Raw genomic sequence first — 19255 nt, forward strand, 5'->3', positions numbered from 1 at the left:
TTGGTTAAAATAATTTCTTTTATTGTCTTCATTTGTAAAGGGAGTGATATCGGTCTAAAACAGAAGTACAGATTGTCTTTAGAGGAAGTAAGAGACCATGTTTCCCTCACTTATCTTTATCATATACAGTATAAATACAGTATATACAAACCAGCAAGCAGCTTTACATAAAAAGGCCGCAAGATGAAGAGAGTGACTGTGTGGCTAAAATCTGAAGAGTCAGGTGATGGTCCTGTTATGGGATGGTGGATGCAAATGAAAGTGTATTCCAGTTTGGGTGGTTCAGTCTGTAAGGTTTGTTTTTGCTCTCACAGTTCATCCTTCCCCCCCGTCACCCTGCCTCTCCCTCTGCTCCTCTCCGTCGGTGCTTGGTTCCGAGCGTTCCTGGCAGGGGTGGCACCGCCCTCCGCCTGCTCCCCGTCCTTTTTCGCCACACTCTGTCCGTCTGCAGCCCACAAGGCCTCAGCCTCCTCTCGCTCCTGAGGAAGACAAACAAAAGCACAGCCATGACGGATCAAATTGGAAGCAACTGATTACATTTATTACCTTTTTGAGTCATTTTAATTCATATGCTTGTACATTAAATATTCTGAAGAGTGTGTTTTATTGCTTATGAATTCAACTTGCAATTTTCAAGAAGGAGAATGTGTTATTTCTTCCTTTTAAAACCTAAATAGTGTCAAGTGTAGGATGAGTTAGACAGTCTGTATGATGCTAAACGTCAGCCAGGATTGAACTGTTAAAGCTACTGTAACTATTTAAAGATTTTGTACAAATATATGCTAAATCTAAAAGGACACTGACGTGGTTGGGCATTGTGAATGCTAAAACATGAACACAACCACCAGATTTGCATTGCGCTGCAGCTGGTCTTGTTATCCAACACCGGTGTCGAGACAATAACAATCACGTGACTGCAGGCGACAGGTCACTGCTGTGTGCCGTCATTATGCTCACCATGTCCCTGTATATCTTCTGTTTTGTGAACCAGAGGGCCAGCGCGCACCGCCGGCCACTGGTCACTGCAGTAACACCATGTGGATTTACTGGACCCGAGGAGAAGCCCACCAGTCGACCACAGCTGGGTTTTACTCGAGCCTGGAGACACAGAGGAAGATGGAAGAGGTTGAGGAAAGTGAGCTCAGATGGAACCTGGGATTAAGGTTGAAAAGTGACTTACTGTTATTGTCTTGGCATCCCTGTTAGTGAAGAACAAGTCCCCTCCATCAAAGTTGTCATTCAGGTAGAGAATGGCACTGTGGGAGCAATGGGTCATTCAGCCATTAAAACAAACCATTATGGTTTCATTTAAGCTGTTAATTAAATTAAATTCACAACACTTCTCCTGTTGAAGCAAAGAAAATAAACATGTTTTTTAGAACTGATCTTTAAATGGTTAATGTCCATTTTGGTAAAGTAGTTTTGCATAGCATTACTAATACAATTTTATCTTTTTGGCTGCTGTGCTCTCCCTGCTGCTAAGATTATGTTTGTGTACCTGAGGTCTCTGTGTATGAATGCTGGTGGTTCCCTCCAGCACTGATTGGTCTCTGGCTCAAGGAGACAGTTGTCAACATGGACAGGATGAGACAGATCCAGCCTGCCCTCCTGATCACCTAAGGGCATAGAAAAACAAACAAATGTTTTTTTTTCTTTCCAAAAGGAAACATCTAAATTCACAGTATTAAAGTCTTCGTTGTTGTTTTAGTCGCACATGGTCAGCACTATTACATTTCCTTCAGCAAGTTATAATGATCTCCCTCAAGAGAGATGTGGGTAATGTTGGTGTTACCTGCAATGGCACTGCGGCAGACCAGGTGTGTAAAAGAGGTGAAGAGTTCTGAGGGGCTCCTGAAGTAGGAGTGCAGCAGCACTCTCACTCTCTCGCCCAGCTCGTGTAACAGTCGGGCATCTGATTGGTTTACCATACCATCCTGGGCCAACTGGGATAGAAGATTATGTTAGCAAAACACCAGTTTCATAAATTATGTTAAAGCATGAGCTCAGCACTGCACACCAACATGAAAGTATGCCTGTTTATTTAATTAATTCACATTTAGTTCATTCATTGTAAGTAAAGGTTATTCAGGTTTGCTCAAAATATCACATTTCTGTCTCCACTGTTCACCAACCTTTACAGCCCTGAGGACAGTCAGGCCCTCAAACGTCTCGTGAGGCGTGTGCGGAGACCGTCGTCCCCGGTAACCATCCCCAGCAGATACTGCAGCCTATGAGAGACAAGATGACAGGATAGGTTAAATATGCTTCTCTTTCTATCTAAGTAGGCTGGACTCTTTAAGGATATGATCTTACCGTTGCTAAATGCAGTAGTCTGTCACACTCCTTCTCAGTCATGACTCCGTCGAGTACTACCCGATTGGTCCCGTTCATAACCTGGTCGTCCATGGTGATGGTCACACCCACCTGGAGGACTGGACCACCTGGACAGGGACAAATGAGAAAGGATGAGAGATTACATTTGTAAAATCTTAATTCTACAGACTGAAACAAGAGGGTGAACTGATTGTCTCACCTGCAAAAAAGCCACTGTCATCCACTTCCTCCTTCTGCTCTCCTTGCTTTATTTTATCGTTTATTTTCTCTTTTTCAGCTCTGAAAGTGAAAAAATACTAAGTTGACTGCCCATTAACTTTTATAAGAGCTGTTGACACAGGATGTTTTTTCTTCTGTCATTCTCACCTCCAATTATCTCTCAGTGATTCAGGTACAACATTTTCTGGAGTCCAAAGATCCTAAAGGGAAAGAAAATGAATTACATTTTTGGATTTCATTTTGGGGATCAGAATATCCTGCATTTGCCTCAGAACTTACTGGGTCTGTGAAACTGAAGTCAAGGTTCTCCATACCAAAATACAGGAGCTTCTTCTCCTCCAAAGCACGACTAATGTATCCGACAATCTCCTGTTTGACAAATACACACATACATTTAGTCAGCATGAACACAAGTAAGGAGACGGAATATATATTTGAAGTGTGCATCTCTGTCATTTCTAGACAGTGCATCCTAAGGACCTTAGATTAGTACTGCCATAGTTGTGATTATAATGTAATGGACATTAATACCTGAGCAGGCTGTGTGCCCTGTGACTCTGTGTCTCCCCCTAGTGTTTCATAGTAGAGCTGCAGGTTGTCTAAGGAGTCCTTGTCAGAGGGGTAAAACAAGAGAAGGCTGCGAAGTGTCTGCAGGGCTCCACTTATATCACCAGCTGTGGGGAAGCAGGAATGCAAAATAAGGAGGCGTGGCACTTAAGATTCAAAATATACTGACATAATGAAAACTCAGAGGAAGATACACAGACACTGTATCATAACATTGAGTTATCTTCAGTTTGACCTCTAAACTCTGACCTTTAAACTGTGCAATATGCAGATGCTCCAGCTGTGTTGGCAGGAAGTCCTCCTGAGCAGAAATCCTTCCGGGTCTTGTGGCTACCTGAGTCACACAGGACTGCCGGCACGAGAGCAGGGAGAGGGAAAGAGCTAGACGGAAAAGAAATGGAGGGTCAATGGGTCATTTTCATTCTCTTTCTGCAGAAAAGTAGAGCCTCAGTCTGGGGGCCTTTGTTGTGTGTGTGTGTGTGTTTTTTTTATTTTTTATACCTGCAGCCTTTTCAAACACGCCATCGTTACTTTCCACCCCCCTGTCCTCTGGCAGCCGTTGGGGGACCACCTCACACTGCACCCTGCACTTGTCTGTCTGCTGCAGTGTTTTGTTCACACAAGCTTTCCATTTATCTGCTGCTTGCACCCAGTCAGATGAGGCCTCATACTGAACTGCAGAATCATACAGGACCTGGGTTTGATGACACGTAAAGAGAGAAACAAAGATGATGTATTAGAGAAGAAATGCAAAAACGATGCCTTGTTCTGTTCATAACATTTGGACAGATTTTGAAGCATGCCATAACATGGACAAATTAAGCCCATTTTAGACAAGCCTTATCATGTTATAACAAGCATGTCTGATGGACAAAGTAAGTTTCTTAGCCAGAGGTCTTCAATAAGTAAAAGCAGGGTTGGATTACACGGTTGGAGAATAGATAGTGAAAGTGAGAGCGAGGAATTTAGTCCCTCAGGCCATGGCTGTCTTTCTAAACTCACATCTACAAGAAACATTCTACAGCAAAGAAAACTGTCCCATCCCTCCTTTTGACGTTGACCCAATAGATCAGTCCCCTTTTTTCAAAGATATCATCCCTCCCTCCTCACCCAGTGTTGCTCATTCTCCAGCTCTCTGTCCTGGAAGGCCTCCTCGGTCACTCCCTCCATCCGTCTGTACTTCTCAATGTTGTTCCTCATCTCTAAGTGACTGGGGTTGGCCACAAAGTAGGTATGAGCTGCTGATGCCGCCTTCTGCAACTTCTCCAACTGATGTGCAGGAAGAGGAGAGTAAAGTTAGAGAGTCACAGCGTAGACATTAAGCTGTGTGTCTCTAAATGCTGCTTTGAGGCTTACCTTGTAGTATGTGACCTGCAGGAAATTGTAAGGGTTCCGCGTGCTGAATTCATAATCTATGTCAGTAGAAACAGGGAGCTGTCCTGCAGGTGTGACGGAGCGTCCAATACAGAACCTCAAACATTCTGCCTTCTGCTGCACCCAATCCAAGGTCCAGAGGTCCCACATACTCCCCCCTTCAGAGTCTAACAATACAGAAAACATGAGTCACTTTTGGGTCTGAAATATACACTAACACTGAAGATTGTCCATCCTTAAAACAAAAGATAAGGATGTCTAATTAATAAATATAGTTTAAGAATCGTCAACATTTGGAGTACACATTTGCACACAGCCCATATTGGGCTCACCTTATGGCCCATTCCACACTGTATGAATTTGACAAATTAATGGATTTATTTGCCAACCTAATGGATTATGTCTGCTTATGATATGGTAAAAGGTTAATTTCTATCTGCATATGACATGGTATAAAGGCTACAGTCTGAGCAGATAACACTAACCCCTATATTTCCATTGCATTACCGATATTTCAAGTTTCATAAATTCCCATGGGAAGTCTCCACTTTGAATAATACCAGAACTTTGCAACCCTAAAGAGTTTAAATGCTATATTAAAAGAAAAGATTTATAAAGCAACAAACCTAATTCATATTTACATTTTTCAACTCCTTTTTGAGTTTGCAATACAGAAACTGAGAATCAGGGAAGCTGCCAGTGACTTTATAGTTGTCTGGTTTCCCACCAGTAATTATCTGAAGCAGTTAGTTTGGCTACTTCAAGGCCTAATTCTGATAAAAGAGTAAAGTAAAACAGCAAAATTTGATAACTTTAAGCAATAGTGTTGTAATGTGTTTTTGTATTTCAGTCATCAATAATTTAATAAATGTATGCATTGCAGAGGTTAGGGGTTACCAAGGTTGACCAAGATAAAAAAAAGATGGGTCACAAGATGATTATAAAGAAAAACAGAATATCTGAGTTTTCCTTTTGCCTTTTCCTGGGAAACATTTGATTACTTTTAACCCTGTCTTTGGGCCACAAAACTTCCTCATAGGAAACAATTTGAGAATATAAAAAAAAACTTTTTGCTTGTACTGCTGTGTTGACAACTGTTGACAACTGTTGTAGCTACAAACTAAGGCCATAATATAAAAAAGTCACAAGTAAACATGGCTTCATTTAAAGATGAAAAAGGTTGGTGAACCACAGGCAGAGGCTAAGGTGAAGTAATGACAGGGAAGTATTACATTTCATTAACATGTTACTGACTGTGTTGTACATTTCATGTATTGCCCATACAGATTAAGAAATGACTAATAAATAACTACTGAACAAGCCCATAATAACAAAATGGCCCACCAGTGACCCCATGTAAGGACACCCACTACTCTCCGTCTGTCTTTCTCTCTCTATACACACATACAATAATAATTACTTACCCAGTTTATTAAATGCATCTCTCCCTGCTGCCACACAGTCATCATGACACTGCCTGCGGACTCTAGACAGTGATTCCTTGGTTATGATGGCTTTCTCCAGCAGCTCTGCAGCCTTCACCCACTCCGCACCAAAATATGATCGTACTCCACTGTAGTATAAGAAATCATACGGCTGCAGCAGAGACAACACATTGGAGCTGCCTGTTCCCGGAGATGCCGAAGTACAATTAAGTAACGTTGTAATAAGAAAATAAAACGCCACGTATACAGGGGAATGATCCGTGTGCAGCGCCATGGTGAGGGAAACAAACCCCGTGGAGGAGACGGAGTTGGGAGAAGAGGAGGGACTATGGGAACATTTGGGGAATGAAGAAGTGTGAGTGAAATCTAGAAAGTTTTAGGAGAGTATGGATTCCCGTTTCACATCATGCATTCATTCATTATCAATACTTTTATTAATTTAAATAAAGCTAAATGTTATTCACTGGCGTGTTTTGAGCAGACGAGGTGTTTAACGGATTGTTATCCTGCAAGTGAAGCTGCAGTACGTCTATGTCGCCGCATGGGGTAGTTGGTTGAGTTAAACGGCCATTACCGTAAAACAAGTAAAATAAGTCGCACTGTAATTAATAATTACCTGGTGAACGTGTAAATCGCCAGTCTATTGAGCAATAATTTCCCAATTTGCAGACAGCATTATACATAGTGACTTGGCTTTAGTAGAAGCGATTTGAATGTAAATGTACTGCTTTCCCCAAAATCACACTGCCGCCTATATACTACACATTACGGTAAAGAGACGCAGCCGAGTCTGTCCGGCCTTCCCTTCACACCAGGCGGCGTCTCATGATTCATTCAGCCGCACACAGACAACACCAGACGGGCTAGACAACAGACACTCTTCCGAGCCGGGGGTATCAAGAGGCTTGGGGTGAAAACAATAGAGCAGCAAGTGTCTCACTGAAAGGCGGTATTAGCTAGCTCGTCATGGCGGAGGTCGGTGATGTTTTGATGTCGGTGTTATCCACAATCCGGGTCCCGAAGCCCGGGGACGGGGTCCACAAAGACGAATGCGCCTTGTCATTTTCCTCGCCGGTGAGCCATCCTCCTTTCACTCCACAACCAGTGTTGTTTCATTCCCCATTCACCTCCAGTCTGTCTTGTCTTTGTCTAATGAAGCATGTTGTCAGTGCTGTCCTCCTTTAACGCGCTGGCTGCCCAGATTTTCCGGTTTCAAATAACCAGCTAAGCTAGCATCAAGCTAAGCTAATACTGCACTGTAATGGAAACTTAGCTTGCTAGCTAGCTAGCTGTGTCAGTGCAACTGGGTGTGCTGTCAAACTAGCTAACAAGCTAGCTCAGTCGATGTTATGGCAGCACTGGTAACTGTTGTGTTATTTACAGTACCAGTCAAAAGTTTGGACACACCTTCTCATTCAACTACTTTGAAGAATGTAAAATATAAAACATATTCTGGTTTGTTGAGCATTTGTTTGTTTACCACATAATTCCATATGTGTTCCTTCATAGTTTGGATGTCTTCAATATTAATCTACAATGTAGAAAATAATAAAAAATAAAGAAAAAACATTGAATGAGAAGGTGTGTCCAAACTTTTGACTGGTACTATATATATATATATATATATATATATATATATATATATATATATTGCAGTTAGACATGTATATACATGTATATATATATATAAGAAAAATATTTGTTTATAAAGTCACTAATATAGGAGGAACTCCGTGGTAGGTTTATTCAAGGGACAGAATTGGCACAGTGTCACCTGGGAGGGATCTTGACTCCGTTGTCAAGCTGTTTAAGGCCAGCAGCATGCCTCGACTCCTGTCTCACCTCTCCATCCCACTGTTGAACTTGTAAGGCATGAGACACTGAGTCGGCTGCCATTATACTAACAGGGACACCTTGTAGCCCATAGTTTCTTCATTTTAAGTAGGAATGTCCTCGTGCACATCAATAACATTAAACCTCAGCATGCTAACACATTATAACTGATGACGTACAGAGAGGTGAGGACAGGTTGTCACATTCAATACTGCCTGTTTCTTCTCTACAGGAAAGTGAAGGAGGACTGTTTGTGTGCATGAACAGCTTCCTTGGCTTTGGGAGTCAGTATGTGGACCGGTACCACGCCCGGACCGGCCAGAGGGCTTACCTACACATAACCCGGACTCGCAAGGATAAGGTGACACATATGATGTTTGACACTATTTTCACCTACTCCTAACATGTTGACTAAACAAATCTCAACACGCACTGCTAATCTATGTTATCCCCACAGAAGGAAGATGACAATAACTCTGGATCTGGTCACCCGCCAAAGAAAAAGCCCACCAGATTGGCTATAGGTGAGTCCATGAGAGGGTATTTACTCAAACAGAGATTAAACAGACTTCCCCTTTTGAAAACTGGCCTGGGTCTACCTCCCCTCTTGTTTCTGTTCTGACCAGGAATTGAAGGAGGGTTTGATGTGGAGCAGGAGCAGTATGAAGAGGATATAAAGGTGGTCATTTTACCTGATAGACAGGAAGTGACATCAGAGGACGTTGCTACCATGCCTGAATTTGTGAGAGAGCGGGTGAGATCTTGTGTCTCTTTTGGCAAAATAAATGTTATCATTCTGTTAAGCTTAAGTCTGCGTTAACACAATGGCAAAATACTTAATACTCTACAATACGTGTATTTACACATTGTCATAATACAGAAAAGTGTGATAGCTCTCATCAAAACAAGCACATAGAACAGATGCTGGCTGCAAACATGGGCAGTCTTTACAGATCTTTGACAAGTTGGTTTTCATACAATATACTGTACATATTCCTAATAATATAACATTAGGGCACATGCACATAGGGGTTATATTGGTCATCCATGTTGTTACCTTCAGTGTAGTTCAAGTAGTTGAGAAGTTTCATCATGAACTGTTGTCAGGTCTAATTTGTTCCTGTTGATTCATTTCCGTCCCACAAGGTGTCCCTGTCAATGGCGGGTATAATGGCAGCCGACTCAGTGTCTCATGCCTTACAAGTTCAACAGTGGGATGGAGAGGTGAGACAGGAGTCGAGGCATGCTGCTGGCCTTAAACAGCTTGACAACGGAGTCAAGATCCCTCCCAGGTGAGACACTGTGCCAATTCTGTCCCTTGAATAAACCTACCACGGAGTTCCTCCTATATTAGTGACTTTATAAACAAAGTTTTTCTTATATTACATGTCTAACTGCAAATGGGAAAATGTACACAATAATGCTCTTGCATTTAGGATACATTGATCCATAATTGCATTGGTCCATTAATGCTACACTTTTTTTATTGGAGAGTCTGTGTTAAAAGTCTTTTCTCCATCCTAGTGGCTGGCGGTGTGAGGTGTGTGACCTCCAGGAGAATATTTGGATGAACCTGACAGACGGCAAAGTGCTGTGTGGTCGCAGGTATTTTGATGGCACCGGGGGCAACAACCATGCCCTTCTACACTTCCAGGAGACAGGATACCCAATTGCTGTCAAACTTGGTACCATCACTCCTGATGGGGCAGGTAAGCAGATGGCAGGAGGAGTTTTCTGTTTCAAAAATGTGAAAGTCCAACTGAAATGAAAAAGCTTTTTTTCTAGTACGTAGAACTAGTTTCTGTTCATTCAATCAAACTATTTGATAATAGCAGCCCGCTACACAACACAAGAGCCACAGACTTCGAACAACATCCCATATTAGCTTTTATGCTAAAATCACCTTGTTATTTAACATGAACACATGTTGTCCTGTACCTTGGAATGCTGATTAGTTCTTCTACTACTATTACTACTACTACCACTTCCACTACCACTACTAACACTTTGACAGTAAAATCAATTTGCTTCCAGCTTTTGGTGCATTGTAATTCATCTCTTAGCTTCTTTCGAAAATGCAGTTCCACTTCCAAATCTGCCAAACATTTAAACGACGAGATTATCGGCAGTGTAGTGCAAACTTGTTTGCGCTTTAACATATTTAAGGCAGGCAGTATAACATTTCTGTATTTTCAGCAATGTTTAGCAAATTATTTCAGCTTTTAGCATTCTAACGCATTTTCTGCAGGAAAAGCATTTTCTAGTTCTCACCCTCTTTCTCACTTTTTATAATAAAACTCTTAACAATATATTTAAAAGCATAATGACATTAATCAAGAGTGCAAAAAAGGATAACAAAATTGGATTTGGGTTGGATTTATACTATTGCTGGCATAATATGGGCTATGGGGCTTTTTTATTATTAAAAGATGTTTGACTTTATGCAGTTTAAGCATTTTTCTAAAGCTTTCGGCTTCATTGCCTTTAATTGCCAACTCTGTTTTCTGTGTCCAGATGTGTATTCCTATGATGAGGATGACATGGTACTGGATTCCAAGTTACCAGAGCATCTGGCTCACTTTGGCATCAACATGATGACCATGGAGAAGGTAAGCTCTGAGGTTCTGCTGTGTTTAGTGGAAGCAGACTTTTTTCTTTTTCTTCACATTGATAATTGCAAATATGAAATCTGCCCCTTTTCCCAAATGGTTTGCTATGTTTAATATCAAATTGAGTTGTCGTTGAACACTTAACTTTACGATTCAAGTGGTACAAATATAGTCAGAGATATATACATAATAAATATATATATATTTGCACTATATATATATGTGTGTGTGTGTGTGTGTGTGTGTGTGTGTGTGTGTGTGTGTGTGTGTGTGTGTGTGTGTATAACATACCACTAAAGGATAGTATTATTACTGATGGAAAATAATACTACAGTGAAGTTTTTCTTTCACAGCATCCCTATTTTTTCATATCCGCCTACTTTCCTCCACACATGTTTATTCTGTTTCCCTGCTGCCATTAATTTCTTTGCCACCTGCTTCTCTTCTTATGCAGAGTTCAGACTACACAGTTGTCAATTCCTAAGATGTCTGTACCTCTCACTGTGCACTGTAATGTTGTTTCTTGTCTCGTTAATGTATTGCTGCACACACATAATGATGCACAGAGGGGGGTGAAAGAATTGTGCTACAGTGGAGCTGAAGACAAAGTGCAGCACTTAGTGTTGTGATGATGTGTTTTGTACTTTCTTCCTCAGCTGCTTGCTGTCATTGCAAATTTTGCTCCTCATTCTCAAAACTTGCATTGAAGGCTTCCGCATAGACTTTCATTTGCTTGAATCCTGCGTCCTTCATTTTCTTATCACTTTGACCTCTCTGCTCTCAGACCGAACGGACAATGACAGAGCTGGAGATTGCTGTGAACCAGCGTGTGGGGGAGTGGGAGGTGATCCAGGAGTCGGGCACCACCCTACGGCCCATGTTTGGACCCGGTTTGACTGGCATGAAGAATCTAGGGAACAGTTGCTACCTCAACTCTGTCATGCAAGTGCTCTTCACCGTTCCAGATTTCCAGAACAAGTTAGTACCCTCTTCTACTCATAGCCCCCATACTCCTGTTCTTCCCAGTTATGTTTACCGTGTCACTTTCTGTGATTCCTGTGATGTGATAATAAACAATGTTGATTCTTATGACAGACTGCAATAAAAAATATTACCATCAAGTTGGTTATTAAAGCATTAGAGTTGAAATAATTATTTAAATTTTTATTAAAAAAAATATATATTTTGTTTATCATTATCTGTAAGATACTGAATGTAAAGAATTTGTTTCATATCCTTCTCTTCATGCCTTCCAGATATGTGTCTAACATCGACAAGATTATTGATGAAGCCCCAAGTGACCCCACCCAGGACTTTAAAACCCAAGTGTGAGTGTCCTCTAGTGTCTGGTTATTCTCTCTGACGAGCTCATGTATTACCATTAGGTGCCTAATAGCACCCTCTCCGCTGTATGACAGGAAAGCAAAGGACAGTCTTTGAAAAAATATTACAAATTCCAAAGTGCTTTTTTTTGTATACCTCTTCTCCTCTAGCAAATTTCCACACACAGGCATTCAAACACCCACCCTTCCCTTTTTATCATTTGTTTTGAAAATGTTGCCATCATAGTCACAGTAGATGAAAGAAACCATCCACATGAATACACACAAACATAGTCATAGTGTGCCAGCTGTCAGCCTCAAAGCTGTAAATGTGAATTTTGTTTTTAATGTGTGTTGTCCTCATGAATAGAAATGTTCAATTGATATCAGCAGGGTTTAGACAGACCTATATTGACACTTGATCTCTTGTCATTTTAGCTCTAAGTCATTGCAAGAAAAAAAGCTTTGCTTCTACTGTGTATAATCTTAGCTGATAGAGGGACTCATTGTAGAAACAAAAGTGAAACCTTAGTCTGGAATTGGTCATGTGTATGCCCTATACAGTAACTAAACACGTTTTGTCTGTCACTTGTTTTTTTTAAACTACACAACCATCAGATATGATTGTATATAATATTATGTTTTTACTTGAAATTTAAATCTGCCTGATTTCATGTGTATGTGACCTAATTCAAACAATATCTACTTTTGTTGCTGTACAAAAACTTTTTATATCCACAAGAGATGAGTCTTTTCCCTGATTAGACATTCCCCCGGCTTTTTGAAAGTTGAAAATACATCTAGGCCTTTATCCAAATCCCCTTCCTGTATGATACTCTGTTATATTGTTGGATGTTCGGTGATGTCAGCTTTGTTTTTTTATGACAGAGCCAAGCTCGGCTACGGTCTGTTGTCAGGAGAGTATTCCAAACCAGCGCCAGACCCTGCGGATGAAAATGGTGCATCTGAACCCAGGGTAAGAAAAAACAATCAGTCACAGTGGATTAACACGTCTTAGTTTTAACAGTTATCCATGGCACATATGGGAGTTACACTCAGAAATAAGTAAAAACGTGGTCTACCTAATATCAGCTCTAAAATCTGACTGTTCATGCTTTGTTTGCAGGGAGACCAAATCGGTATAGCGCCAAGAATGTTCAAAGCACTTGTTGGGCGGGGCCACGCAGAGTTCTCTACAAATCGACAACAGGATGCTCATGAGTTTTTATTGTACTTCATAAACATGTTGGAGGTAGAGTAACACTCAAACACTCAAGCTATCTATTTTTGGTGTCCAGCTATTCTCTTATATTATCATTTTTCTCACCCACAGAGGAACTGTCGCTCTGGGTCCAACCCATCTGAAGCCTTCAGGTTCCTGGTGGAGGAGAGGATTGTGTGTCAGCAAACACAGAAAGCCAAGTACACGCAGCGGGTGGATTACATCGTCCAGCTGCCTGTGCCGATGGATCAGGCTACCAACACAGGTGAAGGGCTGACGCAATACGATGGACAACTCAATTTTGGGGGGGATTTTTGGCTTTATTGGATAGAAAGACAGGGAAGGGTGAGGGATGGGGGACAACATGCAGTGATGGGCTGCGGATCGGATTCAAAGCCGTGCCGCTGCTTTAATGACTCAATTTGGGGTGGATTTTTTTATTTTTTTATTAATCTTCTAAGATACTTAATGTATTTAGAAAGTGAAGTGTTTTTTTTTCTTAACAAGCAACTGATGTTGCAGTTGAATATGAAAATTAATATTTGATTGTGAAATTAAAAAGAGCAGCACCACCATGACTGTGCACTTTCATTAGTTGACATTAATTGAAAAGGAAATGTAAGGTAAGGTAAGCTGAACGAGGAATAATTCAACATAAAACGTAATGATGGCAGAGAACTCGGCTGCAGTGAGAGTGACAGAAAGAAACAACAAGCATTACGTAACCTCATGTAAACATCAGCTGTGTGTTCGAGTTCAGACTGGAGATGTAACCACTTAAAAGATGGGTGAGTAGTTGTAATAGTGCTAGTAGTGTTTCTCAAAAAAGAACTTATTTCTCCAACAGAAGAGCTTCAGGAGGCGGAGCGCCGGCGTGAGGAGGGGGACTCATCAGCCCCCACAGTGCGTGCACAAATCCCCTTCACAGCTTGCATGGCAGCCCTCAGTGAACCAGAGATCCTCACAGACTTCTGGAGCTCGGCTGTGCAGTCCAAGACTACTGCTACCAAGTATGAAGAGAGACAGCCGCACATACTGAAAATGATGAAACTAATATCAAGATGTATTTATTAATGCCAGCTTTTGTCTCATTTGTCAGAACAACGCGCTTTGCCTCTTTTCCCGACCACCTGGTCATCCAGATTAAGAAGTTCACCTTTGGCCTCGACTGGGTGCCCAAGAAACTGGGTAAGCAAAAATATTATTTAATGATTGTGTTGAAGAGACAAATATTTTTCTTTCTCTACACAAAAGTGTGTATTTTTAATCCTAACAGAGTTGGAAATCTGCTCACTGAGACACATTAACTCGTAGTATATTCTGAAGGACGGAGTATTGTATTAATACTCCTGATACACATACAGAAATTCTTGTTGCACAGGCTCACTGTCATTTATAATGTTGTCATTACTGTTATTTACATAACCGACTCTTTCTAATACTTCCTGTTCCCACTACACTGAATTCTACAACAAATATGTTAATTTCCTCTGCAGTGTGTTAACACATGAAAGTTAATTGCAGTGATTTTGGAAGCCATTGAGGGCTCCTCCTCCCCCCCTCCTTTTGGTTTGTTGAGAACAACTCTGTGTTTCTGTCTTTGGGGAAATCAAAAATAGTACAATTGTTTCTCTCCAGGTTGTTGCTTTTGCATGTGTATGAGAGAACGGGGGTAAAAGAAAGTAATGTAAAACTACATGAAGAATATGAGTAGTCAGTTTTTTAAGATTAAGTCTTTTTTTGACACGTATAGAAGCTGGATTTTAACTGGCCAAAATAACAAACCACCATACCTAAGTAGAAATGAAACCACGATAACTAAATAGCCTAAACAAAAAGAAAAGTTAAAATTCAAAGAGGAACAAAAAGTGCATCTGTCCCCTCCGGAGCTCATTGGCAAAGACTTGTTGTAGTAGTTAAGATACCAAAAAAACAAACTTAAGATAACTAGCTGATCAACTGAAGTTTGACTGTAGAATAATTACCTTTTTTGCATTAACCTTGAGCAAGGTTAGAGCAATGAATTCAATCTTTACAAAATAACTACCAAATGGAAGGCAGCTGCTCAGCTGTACTAAAGTACAGCTGAGCAGCTGCCTTCCATTTGGTATTTACCAGCCAATAGCACAAGGGCAGAGGAGGACTCAGAGCTGAGGAGCAACACGGCAAATTTTGGCACTTTAAGCAGCTGGAAACAACCAATGTCGTTTCTAAAATGATAGTGTGGAAAACAAACATTTGGACCAAAGTGGAGAATGTGTAATTGATGATTTTCCTCTGCAGACGTGAGCATTGACGTTCCTGACACCCTGGACCTGAGCGCCTTACGTGCAACTGGCCAGCAGCCAGGGGAGGAGCTTCTACCAGAGGTGGCCCCGCCCCCACTCATGACCCCAGATGTGGAGGTTAAAGGTATCCTGGGTTTCCATGGCAACGATGAGGACGACTCTCTCTACTCCCCACTGCTGTGTTAGTCTGTCTGTTGTTTCTGCTCTTTATCCTTCTTCCTCCTATTTGTCCACCCTTGTTTCCTCCTTTTCTTTTTTTCTGACTTTTGTGTTTTCTTGCTTCCTTCTGTTGCCTTATTTAATTTTGTTTTCCTTTTGTATCATGTGAAGTGATTTGAGTTACATTTCAATTAAAAGTTACAGTGTCATCCCCTGGCCACTGATTACAGGGCATTAACATTATTTTTTTATTTGTAAATTTCATGACATAGATAAGATAACAATATATAATGCATAAAGTAATTCAACCTTCTCCTCTCAACACATTCAGCTCCAGTCATTGATGAAACCACTGTGGCCCTGTTATGTGACATGGGATTCCCACCGGACGCCTGCAGAAAAGCGGTGTACTACACTGGGAACACTGGAATCGAAAATGTCATGGATTGGATCATGAGCCATAAGGATGACCCAGGTGTGCAGAGCTATGGGATCTTTACCAGAAAGCATGTCATTAATCACTCCGTTCGCTCCTCTCACTCTCACTCATTTCCTTTCCTTCCTTTCTGATTGGCTGTAGACTTTGCGGCCCCCCTGGTGTTGCCAGGCTGTAGCTCCGGCCCCGGGACCACACCCACAGAGAGCATCTCCGAGGAGCACCTGGCAACCATCGTCTCCATGGGCTTCAGCCGAGACCAGGCAACCAAAGCTCTTCGAGCCACGGTTAGAATCACTCTCCTTCAGTTTGAGATGGGGATTTGACTGATTTCATATGCCACTAGTCTAAAAGTATAACAGTGTTGATACAGGCACAGCTGCCACCTTTTTATTCAGACAGTAATGTTTCCAAGTTTTGTCATTTGTGGAGACTTACTGGCTGTTGGCCTTAATACCTCAGTTAAGATGAGCAGGATTTAGATAAAAATTGCACTTAGCTGTCTTAGAAGCACTGGTAGGAGAGACGTGTCTTAGATTTGATTTACTGTTTGTGGTTGTGACAAAATAATTTACAGTAGCCACCACAGTTTTGCCCACATATCCAAAGGAAACTGACAGTAATTATTTTTTAAATGAGCTCAATATAAGGTGTCACATGACAAAGCACTGCTGATGAATGACAGGAGCAGACAAAAGTCAATTAGAGTTAAAAGAGGCACAGGTCAATGGCACTTATTTGTCGGGACACTTTTTCACAATTTAACTAGTGAGACAAAGAACTACGTGGACCAGTTTGGGTCACCCTGCAACTATCACTCCAGATGATCGAGGCAGGCAAAGCTTTTCTTCTACTGTTGTCTCATCATTGGCTACAGTACCACTCTAATGTTGAGGCTGAGAAAACACTTGAGCAGCATAGCTCTGGTATTTCTCTTATATAATGACTGTTATAGTATTATTAAAGATATGTTACTATGACAAAATAAAACATTTGAATCCATTTACAGAAGCAAACTTTAACCCTCCATCTAATGTATTTTGCTATGTTTCTATAATCTGATTGCCAATCTATGAAGACACATGTAAAGTGTTGTACTTGCACTGTAAAGTCAAAACAGACTTGAAAAGCCTTTTATTTGACCAAATAGTCCTTTTTTGACATTCTCTAATGATGTCTCCTTTATCTGGTGTTTGTTTCACAGAGTAATGTCCTGGACCGGGCCGTGGACTGGATCTTCTCCCACCTGGATGACCTGGAGTCCATGGATGTTTCTGAAGGCGGTCGCTCAGCCGCAGAGAGCGAGGGTGACAGAGATCTTCCGCCTGGGCCTCGTGTCAAAGACGGACCAGGAAGTGAGTCTCAAGGAAAAGGATGAGAGATGTGTTGAGAAACATGGAAATTAGACAGCAGCAACATTGCCATCTTAATTTGATTTCATATTTTATAATGTATATCATAAATACGGCCTTATTATAATTGAATGTGATTTCTCTCTTTTATACAGAGTATGAGCTGTTTGCGTTCATCAGTCACATGGGGACGAGCACAATGTGCGGCCACTACGTCTGTCACATCAAGAAGGATCAGCAGTAAGTGGGGTTTTTTCACATATATTTTGCTGTTTCAAAGTCACAATATGTCATTAAAAGTCATCTGTTAAAAACTATCTTGCGAGAATTTATTTCATGAACATCCCATGTTCTGAAAGAAACGGTAAACAAATCTGTTACAGTCTCACAAATGATGCTGTCTGTTTTCTAATCCGAAGTTCATTTATTAATTAAAGGTCTTTAAATAACATATTCTAATGCAGTGGTTCTCAAACCTTTTCAATAATGTAAACCCCCTAACCAGGGCAAAAACCTTTTTTTGGTAGTAAAGAAAAATGTTGTTTGTTGCAGCAGTTTACTTCAGCTATCTGGTGCATTGAAAATAGGATTATTGAAAAGAAAATTTGGTTTATCAAACCTAAACTATATTTTTTATTGAACTTATTATAGTATAATTATTTTGGGAAATATAGATGAAGAATATTTAATAGAAATCTGCAGTACTCCACAGTACCCCTGGGTGTACTATTACCCCTATTTGAGAAACACTGGTGTAATGTAATGAAGTAGCTAATTCGACAGTGCCTCAGCAGGGGGCACCACACTCCAGGTCTGGTCTGAACCTGAACACAGGGAAAAGCATTAACCTATCCTGGAAGTGAGGTTTAACTAGTTTATTTCCATTTAAGGAGAAAATGCCACATTGATTTTATATTTTGTTAATAGTAATTATTTTGAACAAATAAATGACCTAATAATGCTCATAAATGACCTTTATTTGTTCTTATATGTTGTTTGGAAAAAGCAACCGTCACTTAACCGAAGTGGTTGATATTTTATTCTCAAATGAGATTTAAAAAGCTGCTCTATTTTGTATACATAATCAAATCAATAACCTGTCTGTTATAAAGAAGCTTTTTGTGAACTGAGTGATCTCTCTGTTTCACAGGTGGGTCATCTTCAATGATCAGAAGGTCTGCGCTTCAGAGAAACCTCCCAAAGACCTGGGATACCTCTACTTCTACCAGAGAGTGGCTGAATGAGACACGGGAGTGTTAGACCCGGGGTGAAGGAGGAGTAATGTGGACGCTAACGCAAACACACGAGACAGCATTCATAGTCACAGCCCCACCAAGCTCTTACAGTTGCCCTGGCCTGCTTCACAGCTGACTTAAGTGTAAATGAATCTCTCAGATTGCATATAAACACATTTAAATACATTGGTGAAGATGTACATAAAAGGTGTTTGGGAAGGAGGTTATTTCCTTTTATCCATTGATTACAATCCATGGGCCTGTTCAGAGAAGCATATTCAGTTATTTACCCGGACAACTATGCTGAGTAAAACCATCTGAAATAGGTTAAAACACGTGTTCCAGGTTTTACTCAGGAAATGTATCCAGATAATTCACAAAGCTTCATGGAACAGGCCCCAAACACGAAGGGGTTGTTAAATCCAGTCACTCCTTGCTTAACTATCACCCTAATCCATGTCCTGACTATTGATTTCCACCGCCATCAGTAGTCCCTGCCCCCACCATCAAAATATGCTGCCCCCTCTGTTATCAGACGGTTGCAGTTTCGTGGCGCCATCTTCTCCTCTGCTTGTTTCAGTGAGGAAGTAGAAAAAAACAACAGTAAAACATCCACGATGAGAAGAGTGTCAGTAAATCAAACAAATGAATAACCGCTGAAATGTGTGTACAAAAAGGAAATAAAAAAAAAAAATTATCCAATCAACCAGTTTTTTCTTCAAAGTTTGGTGAGGGTGATATTTGTTTTATTGTTTTATTTTGCAAACAAAAATCCTTTGTTACTTCTGCTGTGACAAATAAAAAATTGTCTTTCTGCCTTTCTCTTTTTGAACGAGTCGTCATGGAGATACCGTTATATT

General features: G+C 40.8%; 2 protein-coding genes across 2 annotated transcripts; one reads left to right on the plus strand and one right to left on the minus strand.

Moving 5' to 3' along the window:
• Nucleotides 1–6239, minus strand: p3h3 (prolyl 3-hydroxylase 3). The gene is made up of 16 exons (XM_054621612.1): nt 5919–6239; nt 4477–4661; nt 4231–4389; nt 3622–3814; nt 3370–3501; nt 3085–3227; nt 2833–2922; nt 2701–2753; nt 2534–2613; nt 2314–2441; nt 2133–2228; nt 1793–1943; nt 1499–1616; nt 1181–1256; nt 958–1098; nt 1–479 (listed from the first exon to the last, which is right to left on the minus strand). Exons 1-16 carry the CDS (start codon nt 6211–6213, stop codon nt 309–311), a joined length of 2211 nt encoding a protein of 736 aa, XP_054477587.1. The 5' UTR covers nt 6214–6239; the 3' UTR covers nt 1–308.
• Nucleotides 6240–6555: 316 nt separating this feature from the next.
• usp5 (ubiquitin specific peptidase 5 (isopeptidase T)) lies at nt 6556–19209 on the plus strand. The gene is made up of 20 exons (XM_054621589.1): nt 6556–7013; nt 8005–8133; nt 8230–8296; nt 8399–8526; nt 8919–9064; nt 9297–9481; nt 10287–10381; nt 11166–11359; nt 11638–11709; nt 12592–12679; nt 12830–12955; nt 13037–13190; nt 13773–13935; nt 14025–14113; nt 15209–15337; nt 15704–15847; nt 15953–16095; nt 17013–17163; nt 17316–17400; nt 18311–19209. The coding sequence occupies exons 1-20, from the start codon at nt 6906–6908 to the stop codon at nt 18402–18404; spliced, it is 2490 nt and encodes an 829-aa protein (XP_054477564.1). The 5' UTR covers nt 6556–6905; the 3' UTR covers nt 18405–19209.
• Nucleotides 19210–19255: the final 46 nt, after the last annotated feature.

Source organism: Anoplopoma fimbria, chromosome 20, assembly GCF_027596085.1.
Source record: "Anoplopoma fimbria isolate UVic2021 breed Golden Eagle Sablefish chromosome 20, Afim_UVic_2022, whole genome shotgun sequence".
Classification (NCBI taxonomy): Eukaryota; Metazoa; Chordata; class Actinopteri; order Perciformes; family Anoplopomatidae; genus Anoplopoma; species Anoplopoma fimbria.

Bases quoted from the DNA above. Each gene is read 5' to 3' on its own strand.
- p3h3 (XM_054621612.1), bottom strand. From the start codon at position 6,213: ATGGCGCTGCACACGGATCATTCCCCTGTATACGTGGCGTTTTATTTT. The intron at 1,944-2,132 runs GTTGGTGAACAG...CTTCTATCCCAG, and splicing joins CTGTCCTCAGGGCTGTAAAG to TTGGCCCAGGATGGTATGGT. The intron at 480-957 runs GTGAGCATAATG...TGTCTTCCTCAG, and splicing joins AGAAGATATACAGGGACATG to GAGCGAGAGGAGGCTGAGGC.
- usp5 (XM_054621589.1), top strand. From the start codon at position 6,906: ATGGCGGAGGTCGGTGATGTTTTGATGTCGGTGTTATCCACAATCCGG. The intron at 8,134-8,229 runs GTGACACATATG...TTATCCCCACAG, and splicing joins CCCGGACTCGCAAGGATAAG to AAGGAAGATGACAATAACTC. The intron at 16,096-17,012 runs GTTAGAATCACT...TTTGTTTCACAG, and splicing joins CCAAAGCTCTTCGAGCCACG to AGTAATGTCCTGGACCGGGC.